At 46.2% G+C, this 20,742-nt stretch overlaps 1 protein-coding gene across 1 annotated transcript in view; it reads left to right on the top strand.

The window, feature by feature from the left end:
• Positions 1–20,260, top strand: part of LOC116986628 (polymeric immunoglobulin receptor-like) — a 28,894-nt gene extending 8,634 nt beyond the window's left edge. Inside the window, exons 4-7 of the mRNA XM_033042206.1 lie at positions 15,963–16,283; positions 18,253–18,573; positions 19,104–19,194; positions 19,852–20,260. Of these exons, the coding sequence (XP_032898097.1) occupies positions 15,963–16,283; positions 18,253–18,573; positions 19,104–19,153 (692 nt within the window). The 3' untranslated portion in view covers positions 19,154–19,194; positions 19,852–20,260. The remainder of the gene's footprint in view (positions 1–15,962; positions 16,284–18,252; positions 18,574–19,103; positions 19,195–19,851) is intronic.
• The last annotated feature ends 482 nt before the right edge of the window (positions 20,261–20,742 follow it).

Here is a 20,742-nt window from a genome sequence, read left to right as displayed (position 1 = left end):
TTGTGCAGTACAATACACTGACACAACTGACACAACTGCCTGCACTTCAGACCGGAGACATTGGCGGTGGCGCAATATGACACATCATGGAACGATTTAAGTTTTCTTTCATGTAATCTTCGAAATGTATCTATTTCCATTAAACAGTTCATTTGCTCTCCATCTGAAAGTTTCTCCCCTCAGTTTCAGGTGCAGTGTTGGGAGAGGAGTGTGTAACAGGAGTTGTGGGAAGAGCGATCACAATCGATTGTCACTATGGAGCACGGTACCACTCAAACACAAAATACTGGTGCCGTGAGTGGAGTATCTTTAGTACAGTTTTAGTGAAAACAAATGAGCAACAGGGACGGAGTGGAAGAGTATCAATCACAGATATACCGGCACGAGGAATATTTACTGTGACTGTGGAGGATCTTCACTCTGGAGATACGGGATGGTACAGCTGTGGAATTATAACATCTGCCAGTGATCCAATGTTCTCCGTACTTCTCCAAGTATCTGACGGTACGTTTCGCAGCGATTGACGACGTCTCCACTGAAATGCCTGGTCCATGTTTTCTCCGGGAAGGGTCAGGGCAGCACCGATATCCCGAGGCTCCGCAGCAGTGCAGAGAACTGCGGGGATCGGGCGGGGGTCGGGAAACCCCACTCATGTTGCTCTCACCCAGTGCGGGCTCTGTCCCACTGAGCGGCCACCCACTTCAAGTGGGATGCTCAGCATATTCCCCTGCCTCTGAACTGTATGAAATGTCACCCTGTCAGAGGTTTGCATTCCCACTCAAACTCATAATCCGACAGATCAGTGAGAAACAAGTGTTGGTCGCGGTCTGAATACCCGGTGAATCATAAACATGGCATCAGTCCCCAGAGCTCAACAGACTGCGTTCGGTCCTCCCGGGGCAGGCCAGCCCGCTCCCCGCCCCCACCTCAGGGATCAATCACTCCCTCCCCACCCCGCGCGTTCTCTCTCTCTCTCCCTCTGCCCCGTCAATGCGCCCCCACTCCCAGCAGCCACTGTCCACCCACCGCCCGGCAGCCAGCCAGCCTCTCCACCCGCACATTTCCCCGGTGGTAAGCAGTGTAAACTCATCTTTCGCCCCATCAGTCGTCGCACACGACATATAATCCTTCGACTTTCCGACACCTACAAAGGGATCCCACAACTAGCCACATCTTTCCATCTCCACCGCTTTCTGCTTTCCGAAGAGACCGTTCCCTCCGCAACTCCCTGGTCAACTCGTCCTTTCCCACCCAAACCACCCCCTCCCTAGGTACCTTCCCATACAACTGCAGCAGATGCAACACCTGTCTCTATACCTCTTCCCTCTGCTCCGTCCGAGGACTCAAATAGTCTTTTTGGGTGAGGCAGAGGTTCACTTGCATCTCCTCCAACCTCATCTACCATATCCGCGGTTCCATGTGTGAACGATATATCGGCGAGATCAAGCGCAGACTCGGCGATCGTTTCACTGAACGACTCCGCTCGGTTTGCCTCGGCCTACGCTACTATGTGCACACAGCACTTAATCCTCCAACATTTTCGCCACCTACAACAGGGTCGAACAACTAGCCACATATTTCCATCTTCACCACTTTCCGAAGAGACTATTGCACTAATGAGGTGCTTGAATGTTGGTATTGTAGAATTGTGGCAGAATTTCAGATTAAAGGAAGATTAAAACAACTGCAGATGCAGGAAATGTGGAACAAAGAGAGATGGTGCTGCTGTGCACTGGTACAGTGGCAGACATGGTAGTTCTGGCAGCTGGGAGGATGGAGAGACACGGAGATGTGCAAATCTGGTAAATGGATTGTGAGGAGAAGGAACTTTCTGACGGGCAATTTGGCTGTCGCTTTGAAATGTTGAATCTGAGCAGCTGACATTGTCCTCATCTGTACTAGAGTGTCCCTGTCCGATTCCTTCATAATTGCACTCCCGTATACACTGCCTGATTTTGATTTGACAAATGGGCATCTTACTTGTTGCTTTGAATATCCAACAATATTGGATAAACGATGCTCCCCTTTGTAGCTGAAAATTCCTGAAATGAAAAAGCGAAACCAAGATTTGTCTGATGAATTGTCTGATTTGTAGTCAATTTAATCACCATGTTGTAGGAAAGACCGTGTCAAGTTGGATAGGGTGCAGAGAAGACGTACAAGAATGTTGCGATGGCTTGAGGGACTGACCTCAACTGTGTTGAGCAGGCTGTGACTTTATCTGTTGGAGCGCAGTATGATGAGGGATGATGTTTTGGCAGGCACACAATCATGCGAGGAAAAGATCGAGTCATTTCCCCAGAGTAGGGGAATCGAGAACCAGGAATTTGATTAGGAATTTTGGAATTGATTGTGGACTTTAGGAGAGCTCCCCCTCCCCTCACCGCACTCACCATCAACAACACCACAGTCACATCTGTGGAGTCTTTTAAGATCCTGGGAACCATCATCTCCACGGACCTTAAGTGGGGGGGCGACCATCGACTCCACAGTCAAAAAGTCACAACAGAAGATGTACTTCCTACGGTAGCTGAGGAAGCACAATCTGCCACAGACAATGATGGTCCAAATCTACACTGTCATCGTAGAGTCTGGTCTCACCTTCTCCATCAAGGTCTGGTCTGGCTCAGCCACCAAGCACGTCGCCTGGAGGCAGCAGCGAATCGTCCGATCAGCTGAGAAGGTTATTGGCTGCAACCTTCCCACCATTGACGAACTGTACACTGCAAGGGTCAGGAAGCGAGCGGGCAAGATCATATCTGACCCCTCTCACCCTGGCCACCAACTCTTTGAATCGCTTCCCTCTGGAAGGCGACTCCGGATTGTCAAATCTGTCACAGCCAGACATAAAAATAGTTTTTATCCACGAGTGCTCAACTGCCAATAATCTGTAGCCTCCCTTTGATCTGATATTTTGTTGGTTCACATGCTTGATCAATGGTGTTTTATCATTAATGTTTTATTATTATTAATGTTTAGTGTTTTCTGAGTCATTCCAAATGTCACTGTATGTCATGTTGTTACTTGTGGGCGGAGCACCAAGGCAAATTCCTTGTATGTGAATACTTGGCCAATAAACGTACTTACTTACATAGTTTAAAGATGAGGGGGAAATGATTTAACAAGAACTTGGGGAATTATGTTTTTACACATAGGTTGGTAGGTACATGTATATGAAACGAACTGGCGACGGAGTAGTTATGCAAGGTGCTATCGCAACATTTAAGAACAATTTGGACAGGTACATCAATAGGATAAGTTTAGAGGGTTGAGGGCCAAGCAAGAGCAGGTGGAACTAGTGTAGATTGGTTGTGTTGGGCAGCGCGGGCAAGTTAGACCGAAGGGCCTGTTTCTACGCTGTATGACTCTATGACTCTATGTAGATGGATGGGTCCGATTCCAAACTGGCGGCTCTGGCTAAGATACAGAAATGTTGCTAATTGGCGCGTGTTTGATTTTCAGATGTTCACTCGGTGTCTGACTGTTTGCTCCTTTCCCACAGAACCCGTGTCTGTTCCTGTGCTTGGATTTCTGTCACCAGCCAATGTCTCCTGTCTCGGGGACTCCGTGTCAGTGTCCTGTGAGTCGGTCAGTGGATCACTGCCCATTAGCTACACCTGGTATGAAAATACCCCATCTTCGGATGCCAAGATCTCAGAAAACAATGCCCTGGATCTACATTGTCAATCCTTCAAACACCAGCACCATCAATATTATTGCACAGCCTCAAATAAACGTGGATCAAAATCCAGTGAAATGGTCAACGTGTCCATCTCCAGCAGTGGCGTGCCCTGCAGTTTTCTAGTGGAAATCAATGACACTGGTAAGTAGCGGAAGGATTTAGGGGAAGAAGTGTAAGTGGGAGTGGGGGAGGTGCCGGATCCTGGGCTCCAGAGATAGATCTCCCAGTGCTGGTGTAGGCCAGCTTCCTGGCAATTACTTCTTCTTATGTTTAAACAGCTTTTATCTAGATTTGCAGTGTCATCAGTCCAAGCACTTTCACTTTCCTACCATCATCTCCGCATAATCCACGCTCAGATATGGTAAGGGCATGAATATTACCAGTAACTGTGGCCACCGTTAACTCCTTGACGACGGTATCAGATTTGTTCCACTGTGTTAATGTTGACAATTCAGTACCATCGATACTAATCCCATTTACCAGCACATCGTCCATTGTGGCAATTCAGGTTCCTCCATCTAGGTTTAAAAATATTATTTCATACCTTTGAAACATCCTGCGCCTTAACTTAACCATATGTTCTCCACTTTTACACATATCTGCCGTGCAAAATGTTCCAAAAATACCCTATCTACGCTGCTCACAGTTTTGCACACCTGTAATAGGTTCCCCCTTCCTCACCTGTTTTGCGTGGAATTTCATAAAACCCTCTATCCAACCCCTGCCCATCACTGTAATGTTTCATCCCAAGCAATACTCCTCTCAAGTGAAATTGGACCCTTTTGATTAGTTTGTGGATACATCGTGGAAGCCGGTTCTTCGTCCCACTGAGTACACAACGTCCAGTAATCACCAGTACACTAGTTCCATGGGGACAATTTACAGAAGCCAATTAACCAACAAACTTGCACGACTTCAGAATGCGGGGAAACTGGAGCGCTTGGAGAAAACCCACACGTTCACAGGGAGGAGTGAAAAGCAGTGAAACTGACCTTTATTTCCTTGTTCCACCAGGTCATGAATATTCTTGTGAAAATTTGATAACATCCAATTACTCTGCAAGGTAAACCGCTCTGTTTCCAATGAAAGTTACAATGGACAAATTGCTGGTGTTTTGATTGGGAATTCTTTAATTGGGGGAAACGTGTGCCTTCCTTACACTGGCATTGAATGCCGTGAGAGTATTGATCTGAATGCACAGTGGCACAGCCGATAGAATCACAGCCTCACAACGCCACGACCCTGGTCCATTAGGTGCTGTCTGTATGTGGTCTGCATGTTTTGCCTTTAATTGTGTTGATTTCATATAAGTGCTCCAGTTTCCTCCCAGCTCCCAAAGATGTGCCAGTTGTAAATTGCCCCGTGTGTACAGGAGAGCGATTGGATCTGTGGAGAGCGGGTGTGTGGGAGAGGGGCTTAGGATATAAGAACGTTAACAAAAGCCACGCCGTTAGGAGCGAACCTTTCACCGAATTTTCGAACACGATTCCTATATCCACACACCTGCCACGTTAATCCAAGTAATATCGAGGATGTGAGATTAAGCAATATCATTTTCAATTTATTTTATTAATTGGCCTAATCTGTTTCCATATTTGTTGCCCCATCTCCCTTGCACCATTAGAATTGATCTGGTTTATTATTCTTATCGTATGTTGCAGAACATACTTGGCGAATAAAGTATGATTCTGATTCTGATTCTGATATGGGTTTTATTATAATCTTCCTTGCAGATGCATTTCTTTTTCCAGGATATTACACTGTTCTTTGTTTCTTTCCACATCCCCAGTTTCTCTCTCCCGTGACTCCCAGTCTGAAGAAGGGTCTGTATCCGAAACCACGCATTCCTTCTCTCCAGAAATGCTGCCACTCCCGCTGTTTCACCAGCATCTACTCTGTATTCACTGTATTCACTGCTCCATCTCATGACTTATTTCTCTCTCTTCTCCGAATCCATTTAACCGTGAAATCTCTCATTCCCTTGTAGCCATGCTCCAGCAATGACGTCAGTAATTGGTGAGCATATCTACCCCCCCCCCCCCCCCCCCCCCCCCCACAGTCCAAAACCCGTTCTTTCTCCAAGCTGATCTCCATTGACTCTGCTGCTTCGCCCCGCTCCACTTCAACAAGATTATGAAGCAAATAACAGATAAATGTTTCGAAGTTAAACCGTCTCGTTTTCTCCCATTGATTCTGTATCTCTTGCCCTTTGCCCAGTTACATCTCATGGGAAGTGGGGCGCTGGATGTTCTTTCTCCTGCTTGTGATCTGGAGTATCTCAACCGCGGTGTTCACAAGAGGCTCTAAGGTAGGTTTCATTGTCATCGTGTTCATAAATTATAGGAGCAGAATTAGGCCATTCAGCCCCTCATATCTAATCCGCCCCCAATCACGGCTTCCCTCTCAATCCCATTCTCCTGCCATCTCCCGATGACTCTTGACATTCTTATTTATCAAGAATATGAAAATCTCCGCCTTAAAAATACCAATTGATTTGGACAGATACAAAAATGCGGAAGTAGCTCAGCGGGACAGGCAGCATCTCCGGTGTGAATTGACTTGGCCTCCACAGCCTCCTGTGGTAATGACATCCATAGATTCACCACCCTCTGACCTAAGCAATCACTTCTCTTCGCCGAATGTTTCCAAACGGTTTCCATTAATGCTTTCAAATAACCTGCCCATTGATAGAAACAAAAACCGTGCACGTTTTCATATCCTGAAGTTAAACCAAACCTCTATGTGGATGATATCACGAGGTTTTGTCAGGTTGTACGTGTGAAGGGTGGATTTCTGTGCCCGGTGTGGATTCGTTAGAGTCCATCTTCCAGACAGCAATGTGTTGGGAGTGGTCGGGTTAAATAAAGCGTGGTTCCCACTGTCAATGAGTCTGATGACTTCACATGAGGAGGAGCCATCTTGGTGAACGGCTGCTAGCCAGCAGCCGTCCGTCTTAAATTCGTTTTTTTTAATAGTTTTTAGTGAGTCCTGTTTTTTTGTTTGTAGGGGATATGGTCTTTTAATGTGGGGGGGTAGGTGTTACTTTATTTATAGGTCCCTACCTGGTCGGTGTGGCAGCCTTTTTTCCGGGCTGCCCGTCGACCCGTCCTCGTGGCCTACCAGCGGGCTTGGAGCGCCGTTTCTTGGCGGGAACCACCCAGCACCTCGGCCTGGGTGGCGGCACAGCATTGGAGCGCTGGAGCGGAGCGGAGCGGAGCGGGCGATGCCTTGCCTGGGTCGCCGCGCTGGAGCTCTGGCGAGCTGGACCGCCGTGAGCAACATCTCCGGGCTGCGGGTTTGCGGAGCGGAGAGGCGGCGTGCGGAGAGACGGCGTGCGTAGAGGCGGCAAGGCGGCAGTGCGGAGAGCGGGCGCCGACTTTTTCATCTGGAGCCTGGGAGCGCCAAACCGGCGCGGCCTTGTCGGCTTCGGCAGCCGCGGGCTCCAACCAAGAAGCGGCCGTTCCAAGTGGCCCAGCCGCCGAAAGGACTCTCCCGACGCCGGGGCAAGACCACCCGGTGAGAACGGCCAGGGACATCGGGCCCCCGTACAGGCAATTGCGGTGGCCTCAATAAGCCTGACTTTGGGGTGATCATGGGGTGGGGACTGGACATTGTGCCTTCCTCCACAGTGCTATCCACTGTGGGGGGATGATTTTTTTTGTCTAATTGTAGTCCTGTAGGTCTGTGTCCAAGATGGCTGCCGTGAAGAGAGAGTGGACGCTGGCGCGCTTTGGCTGCCGCTGCTCTCTTTTCACACTGTGTTTTTGATTTTCTGTTTTTGGATTGAATTCTGTTTTTAATTTGTGTCACTGTGATGTCTTTAATTACTTGTTTTATTCCGATTATATGTTTTTATTCCGATTACTATGTAAGGTGTCCTTGAGATGTATGAAAGGCGCCCATTAAATAAAATGTATTATTATTATTATTATTGTCTTTTGCAGACATGCGATGAGTCTGAACCTTGCCACTCGACCCACGAATGAAGACACCTAGCTTGCACCAACAGTGAGGGAATTCTGCACCGCGATGAAATATTTAATCATCATCCTGCTTTGTCAACTGATATCAACTGGATAGAATATACGTATCTTGCAATTCAACTAATAACCATATACCCATATAACCATATAACAATTACAGCACGGAAACAGGCCATCTCGACCCTTCTAGTCCGTGCCGAACACATAATCTCCCCTAGTCCCATATACCTGCGCTCAGACCATAACCCTCCATTCCTTTCCCATCCATATAACTATCCAATTTATTTTTAAATGATAAAAACGAACCTGCCTCCACCACCTTCACTGGAAGCTCATTCCACACAGCTACCACTCTCTGAGTAAAGAAGTTCCCCCTCATGTTACCCCTAAACTTCAGTCCCTTAATTCTCAAGTCATGTCCCCTTGTTTGAATCTTCCCTACTCTCAGTGGGAAAAGCTTTTCCACGTCAACTCTGTCTATTCCTCTCATCATTTTAAAAACCTCTATCAAGTCCCCCCTTAACCTTCTGCGCTCCAAAGAATAAAGCCCTAACTTGTTCACAGTGATTTCATGAAAGTGACTTCAAAGCAATGTTCCAAACTTTCCAAACCATATTTGTTTCCAAAACTCATTTCCCGCAATGATCTTAATTTTTGCCACCTTTTCCAAGTTTTCTTTCGGCAGCTTCGAACAATTGGTTTAACCTTTGCATGCTTTCCATTGCTCCAGCATCTTAAACTCTGTTAAACTATATTTTATGCATTCATCTTCATGGAAAAAATGTTTTTCAATGATTAATAAATGATAATGCATCAGAATGCTTCATAATAAATTGTTTATGTCGAGAAATGGTTTGTCTAATTTTCTTTTGTTTAGACTGGAACTTTAGTGATGAAGAGCAGACTGCAATCAGACTGCTGGATAATCCTCCTGTTGCCAAACGTTAAAGGCATTTAGGAAAAGCAGCCAAATAATCTTTCACACCAAGCTATCCTATCTGAACAAAATTATGCAACGACATTGTTTTGACGATTATCCTTATGTTTCTCTGCACAGATGCCGACTGACGCGCTAAGCAAATCCAACATCTGCAGATTTAATTTCCTAAATGCAACACATTTTTAGGTAGGAAGGAACTGCAGATGCTGGTTTAAACTGAAGTTAGACATAAATTGCTGGGGTAACTCAGTGTGACAGGTGGCATCTGTGGATAGATCGGGTAGGTTTAGGCGGACTGAGCTGCAGTGTTCAGCGAAACGATCGCCGAGCCTGCGATTGTTGTCGCCTCTCGGAGATCGTTTCGCTCAACACCTCCGCTCAGTCCGTCTAAACCAACCTGATATCCCGGTCGCTAAACACTTTAACTCCCCCTCCCATTCCCACACTGACATTTCTGTCCTGGGCATCCTCCATTGTCAGAGGGACTCCCAGCGCAACTTGGAGGAACAGCACCTCCTATTTCGCTTGGGCAGCTTACACCCCAGCGGTGTGAACATTGACTTCAATGCTATATTTAACTTTCATATGGTGGCCGATTAGGAAAGGGGGAGATGCAACGAGACCTGGGTGTCATGGTACACCAGTCATTAAAAGTAGGCATGCAGGTGCAGCAGGCAGTGAAGAAGACGAATGGTATGTTAGCATTCATAGCAAAAGGATTTGAGTATAGGAGCAGGGAGGTTCTACTGCAGTTGTACGGGGTCTTGGTGAGACCACACCTGGAGTATTGCGTACAGTTTTTGTCTCCTAATCTGAGGAAAGACATTCTTGCCATAGAGAGAGTACAGAGAAGGTTCACCAGACTGATTCCTGGGATGTCAGGACTTTCATATGAAGAAAGACTGGATAGACTCGGTTTGTACTCGCCAGAATTTAGAAGATTGAGGGGGGATCTTATAGAAACTTGCAAAATTCTTAAGGGGTTGGACAGGCTAGATGCAGGAAGATTGTTCCCGATGTTGAGGAAGTCCAGAACAAGGGGTCACAGTTTAAGGATAAGGGGGAAATCTTTTAGGACCGAGATGAGGAAAACTTTTTTTACACAGAGAGTGGTGAATCTCTGGAATTCTCTCCCGCAGAAGGTAGTTGAGGCCATTTCATTGGCTATATTTAAGAGGGAGTTAGATGTGGCCCTTGTGGCTAAAGGGATCAGGGGATATGGAGAGAAGGCAGGTACGGGATACCGAGTTGGATGATCAGCCATGATCATATTGAATGGCGGTGCATGCTCGAAGGGCCGAATGGCCTACTCCTGCACCTATTTTCTATGTTTCTATGTTTCAACAAGTAACCCTTGCTTTCCCTCTCAATCCACCCCTCCTTCCTTCCCAGTGCTCCGATCAGTCTGACAGTCTCCGACTACATTTTATCTCTAATCGCTTTCTTGTTACCATCTCCCAGCTAACAATGATCTATTCTACATTTTCGTTTGATCTGCATACCCTTGGCCCCATTTTCACACCTCACAATTCCTTATCCAATTATCTCCCTCTCCCCTGACTTCAGTCTGAAGAAGGGTCTCGAGCCGAAACGTCACCCATTCCTTTCATCCAGTGATGCTGCCTGTCCCGTTGAGATAATCCAGCATGTTTGATTTTTTGATTAAGTGATTGAAAGATACAGCATGGATACAGACCATTCGGCCCACTGAGTCCACGTCAACCAGCAATCAACCCTTTCACACTGGTTCTATATTACCCCACTTTCGCGTCTTTAGGATACAGTAATATTGATAAATATTTTAATGCTGCAACGAGTTATTCAGTTTGTCCACCGTACAAAGGAGTTAAAGGACTATAAATAATGGCCACGGTGGCGCAACGGTAGAGTTGCTGCCTTACAGCGCTTACAGCACCGGAGTTCCGGGTTCGATCCCGACTACGGGAGCTGTCTGTACGGAGTATGTACGTTCGACCGTGACCGCGAGGGTTTTCTTCGATATCTTCCGTTTCCTCCCACTCTCCATAGACGTACAGGTATGTAGGTTAATTGGCTTGCCCAGTGTGTGAAGGGTAGTGTTAATGTGCGGGGATTGCTGGTCAGTGTGGACTCGGTGGGCCGAAGGGCCTGTTTCCTCGCTGTATCTTCAAACTGAACTAAACTAAACTAAACTAGTTGAAAGTCTATTCTTGTGCAGAACAAAATGGTTGAGTTGCAGCTTGCAAAGCGCGGGGTGTGAAACTGCAAATACATTGTGTTGCTTTCCTCAGTCTGACTTGTGACTGTAACCCCGCCCATGAAAGAACTGTGAAGGATGTTGTTTGGAAATAAGAAATGGTGACCTGCAATAACGGAGTAACCACCATAAAGTTCGGATAGACTCAAGGATTGCTTTGGGTAAATTGTCCCACTGACAAAGATAAATATTCTCCACACAGTAAGTGGGGAGACGAGGAAATGAGACCATAGAAACATAGAAATTAGGTGCAGGAGTAGGCCATTCGGCCCTTCGAGCCTGCACCGCCATTCAATATGATCATGGCTGATCATCCAACTCAGTATCCCGTACCTGCCTTCTCTCCATACCCTCTGATCCCCTTAGCCACAAGGGCCACATCTAACTCCCTCTTAAATATAGCCAATGAACTGGCCTCGACTACCCTCTGTGGCAGAGAGTTCCAGAGATTCACCACTCTCTGTGTGAAAAAAAGTTCTTCTCATCTCGGTTTTAAAGGATTTCCCCCTTATCCTTAAGCTGTGACCCCTTGTCCTGGACTTCCCCAGCATCGGGAGCAATCTTCCTGCATCTAGCCTGTCCAACCCCTTAAGAATTTTGTAAGTTTCTATAAGATCCCCTCTCAATCTCCTAAATTCTAGAGAGTATAAACCATATATCTATCCAGTCTTTCTTCATAAGACAGTCCTGACATCCCAGGAATCAGTCTGGTGAACCTTCTCTGCACTCCCTCTATGGCAATAATGTCCTTCCTCAGATTTGGAGACCAAAACTGTACGCAATACTCCAGATGTGGTCTCACCAAGACCCTGTACAACTGCAGTAGAACCTCCCTGCTCCTATACTCAAATCATTTTGCTATGAAAGCTAACATACCATTCGCTTTCTTCACTGCCTGCTGCACCTGCATGCCTACTTTCAATGACTGGTGTACCATGACACCCAGGTCTCGCTGCATCTCCCCTTTTCCTAGTCGGTCACCATTTAGATAATAGTCTGCTTTCCTGTTTTTGCCACCAAAATGGATAACCTCACATTTATCCACATTATACTGCATCAGCCAAACATTTGCCCACTCACCCAGCCTATCCAAGTCACCTTGCAGTCTCCTAGCATCCTCCTCACAGCTAACCCTGCCCCCCAGCTTAGTGTCATCCGCAAACTTGGAGATATTGCCTTCAATTCCCTCATCCAGATCATTAATATGCTGACCAGAGGCTGCTTTGAACTCACAAATCCCCAGGTCAGGGATATCCGAGGGGTGCTGAATAGCCAGAGATACTTGCAGATTCTGTGGTCACACTGATGCTGCCTGGCCCGTTCAAATGGAGCTTGTTAATGGTCTAATGGGAGAAATGATCTTGGATTACAGCTTTTCCCCACTGCAGGACATCCCAAAGTGCCTCACAGATAGTGAGAGGTAAACGGTCTGAGATGCCACAGAAAGACACAAAATACTGGAGCAACTCAGCGGGATGGGCACCGTTGTTTTTAGAGGAGGGTTCAGGCTTGGAATGTACTTTAATTTAAAATGTTCAAACACTAATTTGTTCCTTTACACTGAATTGTTCTGCAGTGCTGACACTTTGCTCGCGCTGCTGATACAAGGGTGTGTAGATTCGTATCTCTGAACCGTGTCTTGCGAGCAGCTCGATGTAACACTGTTTGCTGAGCAGTGTTTTGCAGAAATCTTGGGTCAAAGCAGGACGAGGATTAAAATAAATTGTTTTGCTGCATCGTCTGTTCCTGTCTGCAGCGTTTTGGGGAGGAAACGGGAAATAGCTCCGAACCAAAAGATCCTTTACTGAGGGTCGCCAACGCTCAACTAACATCAGTGGCGGACACATCATTGTGTTACACCGATACCTGGTGATGCACAACATTGCCACTGATGTACACAACCCGAATAAACTGCACTGTTCCCCTGAAAGTAACAAACCCAGAACGGTAGCCCGCAGCAGATGACATGTTATATTATCATGCAAACATTCATTAAATTAATCATCACAAACAGATGTACAAGGTCAGCAAATAATAATTTCATGAACACGACTCTGCTAATTTATAAGCTCTGAATTACAATTGGGCAGGCCCATAGATAGTAAGGGTTTGGGGAGATATGGGTCAAACGTGGGCAATTTTGACCAACCTAGATAAGCATCTTGGTCTAACACGTTGGGGAGAAGTGCCTGTCTCCGCGCTATATGCCTCTGTGACAATCTGACCCAACCATTTGTTAAATATAACCCTGAGCCTTTCACACTGTAACGTGTCGCGCTGCTGCTGGCTCGCTGTGGTTCACGATCAGACTTCCTGATCCTATCTTCCTCGTTGCTATTAGAGAGATGCGGTTGTATCTGAGAGCTCAGAGCTGAGCGACAGACAGACAAGTGCTGGCCTTGCCACTATGGGTAAAATAATGTGGATTCCCATTCTTCTCATCTCCTCGCTGCCGGGTGAGTGATAGCCAGAATTAAATATCCCAATAATCAATGTTAGTTGGGGTTCCGTGTACTCTTTCCACAGCAAAGATGATTACGTATGTGTAGGCATGTAATGGGGGCAATGGAACTCAGTGCATTGTGGTGTCGGCGTGTCATTTATTTGATCAGAATTGTATGTTATCCAATATGCCTTTCAATCAGAATATATTGTTGTTTCATATCTTTCATACGCCATAATGGATTTGGCAATATAAAGGAAGTTTGGCTTACAAAGGCCGGGCAATGAAAACCATTTTATTTCGTGAAAGAGCAACATGGCAAAAGGATTTGAGTATAGGAGCAGGGAGGTTCTAGTGCGCTTGTACAGGGTCTTGGTGAGACCACGCCTGGAGTATTGCGTACAGTTTTGGTCTCCAAATCTGAGGAAAGACATTCTTGCCATAGAGGGAGTACAGAGAAGGTTCGCCAGTCTGATTCCTGGGATGTCAGGACTTTCATATGAAGAAAGACTGGATAGACTCGGCTTGTACTCGCTAGTATTTAGAAGATTGAGGGGGGATCTTATAGAAACTTACAAAATTCTTTAGCGGTTAGACAGGCTAGATGCAGGAAGATTGTTCCCGATGTTGTGGAAGTCCAGGACAAGGGGTCACAGTTTAAGGATCAAGGGGAAATCCTTTATGACCGAGTTGAGAAACACATTTTCCACACAGAGAGTGGTGAATCTCTGGAACTCTCTGCCACAGAGGGTAGTTGAGGCCAGTTCATTGGCTATATTTAAGAGGGAGTTAGATGTGGCCCTTGTGGCTAAAGGGATCAGGGGGTATGGAGAGACGTCACTTGGATGATCAGCCATGATCATATTGAATGGCGGTGCAGGCTCGAAGGACCGAATGGCCTACTCATGCACCCATTTTCTATGTTTCTACGTTTCTATGTTCTTTGCTAACCTCATTTTCAGAAAGGCAGAAATGGTGGAATTAATGTCGCAGATACAATTTCTCCCGCTCACATTGACTTCTGTGGAACTAATGCCCCTGATATATTTTCTCTCGAGTTCACATCGGCTTCAGTTCAATAAAATCCCGTCGGAAAACATGTTGTGATCCTCAGGTCATGTCACGGTTCTGCTCGACAGCTGACTGGCGTGACTGCCTTTACTCTTAAAATTTAGATTCATTTCCTACACGCCCTTTGCCTCTGACCGTGTAGAGATGTACGCTTCACCCACATGGCACATCAACGATTCTGCTCTAGAATTCAAATAGATTTAATTGTTTTGTTACTGATTTTCACCGGACGCGTGTAGCTCACAAGGCCAGTATTTATTGAAGGTACACAAGAATGCTGGAGAAACTCAGCGGGTGCAGCAGCATCTATGAGCGAAGGAAATAGGCAACGTTTCGGGCCGAAACGTTGCCTATTTCCATCGCTCCATAGATGCTGCTGCACCCGCTGAGTTTCTCCAGCATTTTTGTGTACCTTCGATTTTCCAGCATCTGCAGTTCCTTCTTAAACAGCCAGTATTTATTGTCCTGATCTCACTTTTTTTTTTCCTTTCTGGGCCATTGCAGAAAGACGCTTCAGAGCCAAGCTCGTTGCGGGGGCTCTGCAGTCGCTTGTAAACAAGTCTGGGCAGGACTGGTAGATGGGGTTGGGTGATAATTTCCTGGCTTCATGGTCACCAAGGCCAGTATTTATTGAAGGTACACAAGAATGCTGGAGAAACTCAGCGGGTTAGTCTTAGAAATATTTAATACAACGGATCCGAACTCGCTATGTATCATGGTAGGAACTGAGATCACATCTGAATTTCCAGACTCCAAGTTAGTAATTTAACCACTGTTGCAACATTGTCAAATTGAACCCTAAGAATTCTTTATATGCATAACATAGCGACTAAATTTGGAGCATATACTCCAAGACAACTGTACCAAAGGACAGAGGTTCAGACATCACCAGGAACAGCCAATAGACAATAGGTGCAGGAGTAGGCCATTCCGCACTTCGAGGCAGCACCGCCAATCACTATGATCATGGCTGATCATCCACAATCAGTAACCGGTTCCTGCCTTCTCCCCATATCCCCCGACTCCGCAATCTAAGATCTCTATCTAATTCTCCATTGAAAGCATCAAAATAATTGGCTTCCACTACCTTCTGAGGCATATAATTCCACAGATTCACAACTCTCTGTGTGAAAAAGTGTTTCCTCTTCGCCGTTCTGAAGGCAATGGCGGCGGTGAATATCTAAACACGGGTCCGGCCCAGTGTCGGTTGAGAGATGAATGTTGGCGGCGCAGCCGGCGGCACCGCCAATGAAATAGCAAAGTGGAGTATTTCTGTCGGATGAGAGGCCGGGCACCGCCTGGGATTGTTGAAAGGCAGCTCCTGCAACACTGCCGCGCTCCCTCAGTACCGCACTGCGATCCCAGCCCAGTTTCGGCTCAGGGATCTGCAGTGGGAAGTGAACCCAAATTGTACTGACCCGGGGACAGAACACTGACACAACTGGTACAATAAGAGCACTGCCTGCACTTCAGACCGGAGACATTGGCCGTGAAGCAATATGACACGTCATGGAACCATTTAAGTTTTCTTTCATGTAATCTTCAAAATGTATCAACTTTCATGAAACAGTTCAGTTCCTCTCAGTTCTGAAAGTTTCCTCCTTCAGTTTCAGGTGCAGTGTGGGGAGAGACGTATGTAAGAGGAGTTGTGGGAAGAGCGATCACAATGGATTGTCACTATGCACCAGAGTACCGCTCACACACAAAATACTGGTGCCGTGTGCAGAGTCGCCAATGTACAGATGTGGTGGAAACAAATGGGCAACACGGACGGAGTGGAAGAATGTCAATCACCGATAACCCGGCACGAGGAATGTTTACTGTGACTGTGGAGGATCTTCAGGATGGAGATACAGGACGGTACAGATGTGGAATTATTATACCTGATGTTCATCCAATATTTCACGTACAACTCCAAGTATCTGACGGTACGTTTCTCAGCGATTGACTTGACGTCTCCACTGAAATGCCTGATCGATGTTTTCTCCGGGAAGGGTCAGGGCAGCACCGATATCCCGAGGCTCCGCAGCAGTGCAGAGACCTGCTGGGAGCGAGCGGGGATCGGGAAACCCCACTCATATTGCTCTCACCCAGTGCGGGCTCTGTCCCACTGAGCGGCCACCCACTTCAAGTGGGATGCTCAACACATTCCCCTGTCTCTGAACTGTTAATTTGCAAGTCCAATCGGCAGTAAGGAAGGCGAATGCAATGCTAGCATTTATTTATAGAATGTAAAAACATGGATGTAATGCTGAGGCTCTATAAGGCGCTGGTCAGACGACAGAGAGTGGTGAATCTCTGGAACTCTCTGCCACAGAAAGTAGTTGAGGCCAGTTCATTGGCTATATTTAAGAGGGAGTTAGATGTGGCCCTTGTGGCTAAAGGGATCAGGGGGTATGGAGAGAAGGCAGGTACATGATACTGAGTTGGATGAACAGCCATGACCATATTGAATGGCGGTGCAGGCTTGAAGGGCCGAATGGCCTACTCCTGCGCCTATGTGTCTATGTTTCTATGTTTCTATTTGGAGTGTTATGACCAGTTCCAGGCACCATATCTGAGGAAGGATGTGTTAGGTCTGGAGAGGGGCCAGAGGAGGTTTACAAGAATGATCCCAGGAATAAGTTGGGTTAACAAATGATGAGCGTTTGACAGCGCTGGGCCGTTACTCGCTTGAGTTGATACTTACCGTATAGTGAAAGGCCTGGATAGAGTGGACGTGGAGATGATGTTTCCACTAGTGCGAGAGACTCGGGCCAGAGGCCATAGCCTGAGAATAAATGGACGTACTTCAGAGAGAAGATCAGAAGGGATTTATTTAGTCAGAAGGTGACCTATCTGAGGAATTCATTGCCCACAGACCGCTGTGGAGCACAAACCAATGAATATTATAAGGTGGAGGTTAACAGGCCAGTGTGTAAGCGGTTATGTGGAGAAGGCAGGAGAATGGGGTTAAGAGGGAACAATAGATCAGCCATGACTGTGAATGGCGGGGTTGACATGATGGGCTGAATGGCCTAATTCTGCACCTTGAAACTATGAACTTATTAAATCTCTCCATCCCCACTTCACGGGTCAGTCACCCCATCGCCACCCCGCGGTCTCTCTCTCTCCCTCTATCTCCAAGAGTCCGACTGTCCCCAATTAAATGTTTTCTGCATACTTCTTTACCACCTTCTCCATACTAACAATAATCTATTCTACAATTTCCTTGAGCCCTTCTGCTTTGATGTCTCGTTTTCACACATTACTCTTCCTTATCTCTGTGCCTCCCTCTCCCCTGACACAGTCTGAAGAAGGACCACGACCCGGAACGTCACCCGTTACTTCTATCTAGAGATGCTGCCTGTCCCGTTGAGTTAATCCAGCATTTTGTTTCTACCCACGTACCTGTCTAATTGTTTCTTAAACATTGCGATAGTCCCAGCTTCGACTACCTCGTCTGGCAGCTCGTTCCATACACTCACCGCCCTTTATCTGAAAGAGTTACCAGTTACAAAAATTCCGATTAATCTTTCCCCTACCCCTTAAAATCTCTCTATTGCTCAGACACCAGAGTCCTGCCAACCTCATCGTAACTCTTCTCCGCACCCTCCTCACCCACTTGACAACATCTTTCCCATAACATGGTATCTAATGCCCAATTCAGGCATCTTGGCAATACCGAGACACGGGGAGGTAGATAAGATGAAAGACACTAATAACTGTAGTGACTCAGCGGGTAGACACCACCTCTGGAGAAAAAGGAATAGGTGGCCTTTCGGGTCGAGACCCTTCTTCAGTCGATAAGCTGGTAAGGTTCCAGTCTGGTGGATCCAGGTTGAGATATAGAAGTTTTCAAATTTGGAGAAGGATTGTTTTTCAGATGTCTACTCAATGTGTAATTCTTTCCAACAGAACCCGTGTCTGTTCCTGTACTTGGATTCCAGTCATCGGACAACGTCTCCTGTTTTGCGGGTTCAGCATCAGTGTCCTGTGAGTCCCACGAGGGATCTCTTCCCATTGTATACACGTGGTTTAAGAAGACCTCTTCTGTGGATTCAAATGTGTCAGATACCAATACATTGGATCTGCATTGCCTGTCCTTGAAACCGCAACGCCATCAATATTACTGCGCAGCCTCAAATACACAAGGAAATATATTGAGTGAAGTTGTCAATGTGGTCACCTCCAACCGTGACGGGACCTGCACCATGGTCATTCAGGTCAATGGCAAAGGTAGGTGATGGAGGGTTTGATAGTTCAGGGTGGTCATTGTGGTGGTCAACCGGCTGGAAGCTCTGTTACTGGAGGTTCCCTCATGTGTGTGGGCGCCGTAGCATCATCAACCCGAACTCGATTCCCCCATCCACACATCTACCGCGTTAATCCAAGTAATATCGAGTGATATGAGATCAAGCGTTATTATGTTTAAATCGTTTTATTAATTGGCCTGATCTGTTTGCATGTTTCCTGCCTTGCCTCCCCTCCACCATTAGTCATCGTTAATATTCATGTCCACCCATGTGGATTTTATTATACTCTTCCTTTCCGCTGCGCCTTCTTTCTCCCAAGGAATTACACTGTATTCATTGGTTTCACGCCTACGCCCTCGTGTATGGTTTCTCTGTGTTTTTCTGAATCCATATAACCCTGTAATGTGTCATTCCCAGTCCCGCAGCCATGCCGCAGTAATTAGATCAATGTTTCAAAGATAAACCGTCTCGTTTCCTCACAGTGCCATTCTGTTTTTCTTGCCCTTTGCCCAGTTACGTCTCATGGGAAGTGGGGCGCTGGCTGTTCTTTCTCCTGCTTGTGATCTGGAGGATCTCAATCGCGTTGTTCACAGGCGGCACTGAGGTAGGTTTATTGTCAGATATTCGGGTTCATAAATTATCGGAGCAGAATTAGGCCATTCAGCCCATCAAGTCTAATGCGCCATTCAATCACGGCTGATCTACCTTTCCATCTCAATCCCGTTCTCCTGCCCTTACCTCATAACCCCAGACACCCGTACTTATCAAAAGAATCTCAATCTCTGCCTTAAAAATATCCATTGACTTGGACAGAAACAAAATGCTGGAGTGACTCAGGGGGACAAGCAGCATTTCTGGAGATAATTGACTTGGCCTCCTCGGCCTTCTGTGGCAATGAATTCCACAGAATCGCCACACTCTGACCAAAGAGATTGCTCCTCGCCGCCGAATGTATCGGAAAACGGTTTAATTAATTAATGATCTCAATTGCCCTGTCCAATGACAGAAACAAAAACAGTGCTCCTTTTCATATCCTGAAGTCAAACCAAAGCTCTCTGCAGATTATATCACACGGTTTTGTCAGGTTGTATGCCTTCAGGGTGGATTTCTGTGCTTGAGGTGGGTTGTCTGGGATCGATCTTCCAGGCAGCATTGTGTTGCGAGCGGTCAGGTGAAACAAACCGTGGCTCCCAGCAAAGACCCTGTGGATCTTTGGTTCCCAGCGTCAATTAGTCTGATGACTTCACATTGTCTTTTGCAGAAACGCGATGAATTCAGAACCTCGCCACACGGCCCACCAATTACAATGGAGACTCCTAGCTTGCACCAACATTGAAGGAATTCTGCACAGCAATCAAATATATATCACCCAGCGTTGTCAATTGCTATCAATTGATCAGAATATATGTCTCTTTGTCAATAAACCATTGATTTCATGAAAGTGACTTCAAAGCAAGGTTGCCAGAAGTCAAGACCAGGTCTGTTTCCAAAACCAGGTCCCCGCTCTGATCTTATTTTTCCTCACCTCCGCCAAAGTTTTTATCGTCAAGTTAGTGCAATGATCTAACCGTAGCATAGTTTCCAACTGCTCTAGTTAACTAACCCTGTTAAACTCTGTTCTGTGCATTCAATTTACTGGAATAGCTTTTTATCAATGAAATGAATAATAATGCAGATGATATGAATGCTTCATAATAAACTGTTGCTGTCAATGAAAGTTTGTCTCGTTTGTTTTATTTTGACTGAAACGTTAGTGATGTGGAACCGATTGCATTCAGAGTGCTGATATTCCACCTGTAGCCAATGGTTCGGGACGTTAAGGAAAGGCAATCAATTAATCTTTCAAACCATGCTATCCCATGAGAACAAAATGAGGCAACAACATTTTTCTGAATATTAGCGTTATTTAAATATCCACAGATACTGCCTGACACGCTGAGCGCATCCAACATCCGCAGATTTCATTTCCTGAAATGTAACTTTATTTTGATTGAGTGCTTGAAATATGCAGCATGGATACAGACCATTCGGCCCAACGAGTCCACATCAACCAGCAATCAACTCTTTCACACTAGTTGTATATATGCCCACGTTTGCGTCCTTTGAGTTCAGTAATATTGAAAAACATTTTAATGCTGAAACGAGCTGAAAT

The sequence above is a fragment of the Amblyraja radiata genome, chromosome 24 (assembly GCF_010909765.2).
Source record: "Amblyraja radiata isolate CabotCenter1 chromosome 24, sAmbRad1.1.pri, whole genome shotgun sequence".
In the NCBI taxonomy this organism is placed as follows: Eukaryota; Metazoa; Chordata; class Chondrichthyes; order Rajiformes; family Rajidae; genus Amblyraja; species Amblyraja radiata.
The sequence above is the reverse complement of the archived record's forward strand: the minus strand, read 5'-3'. Positions and strand labels throughout refer to the sequence as shown.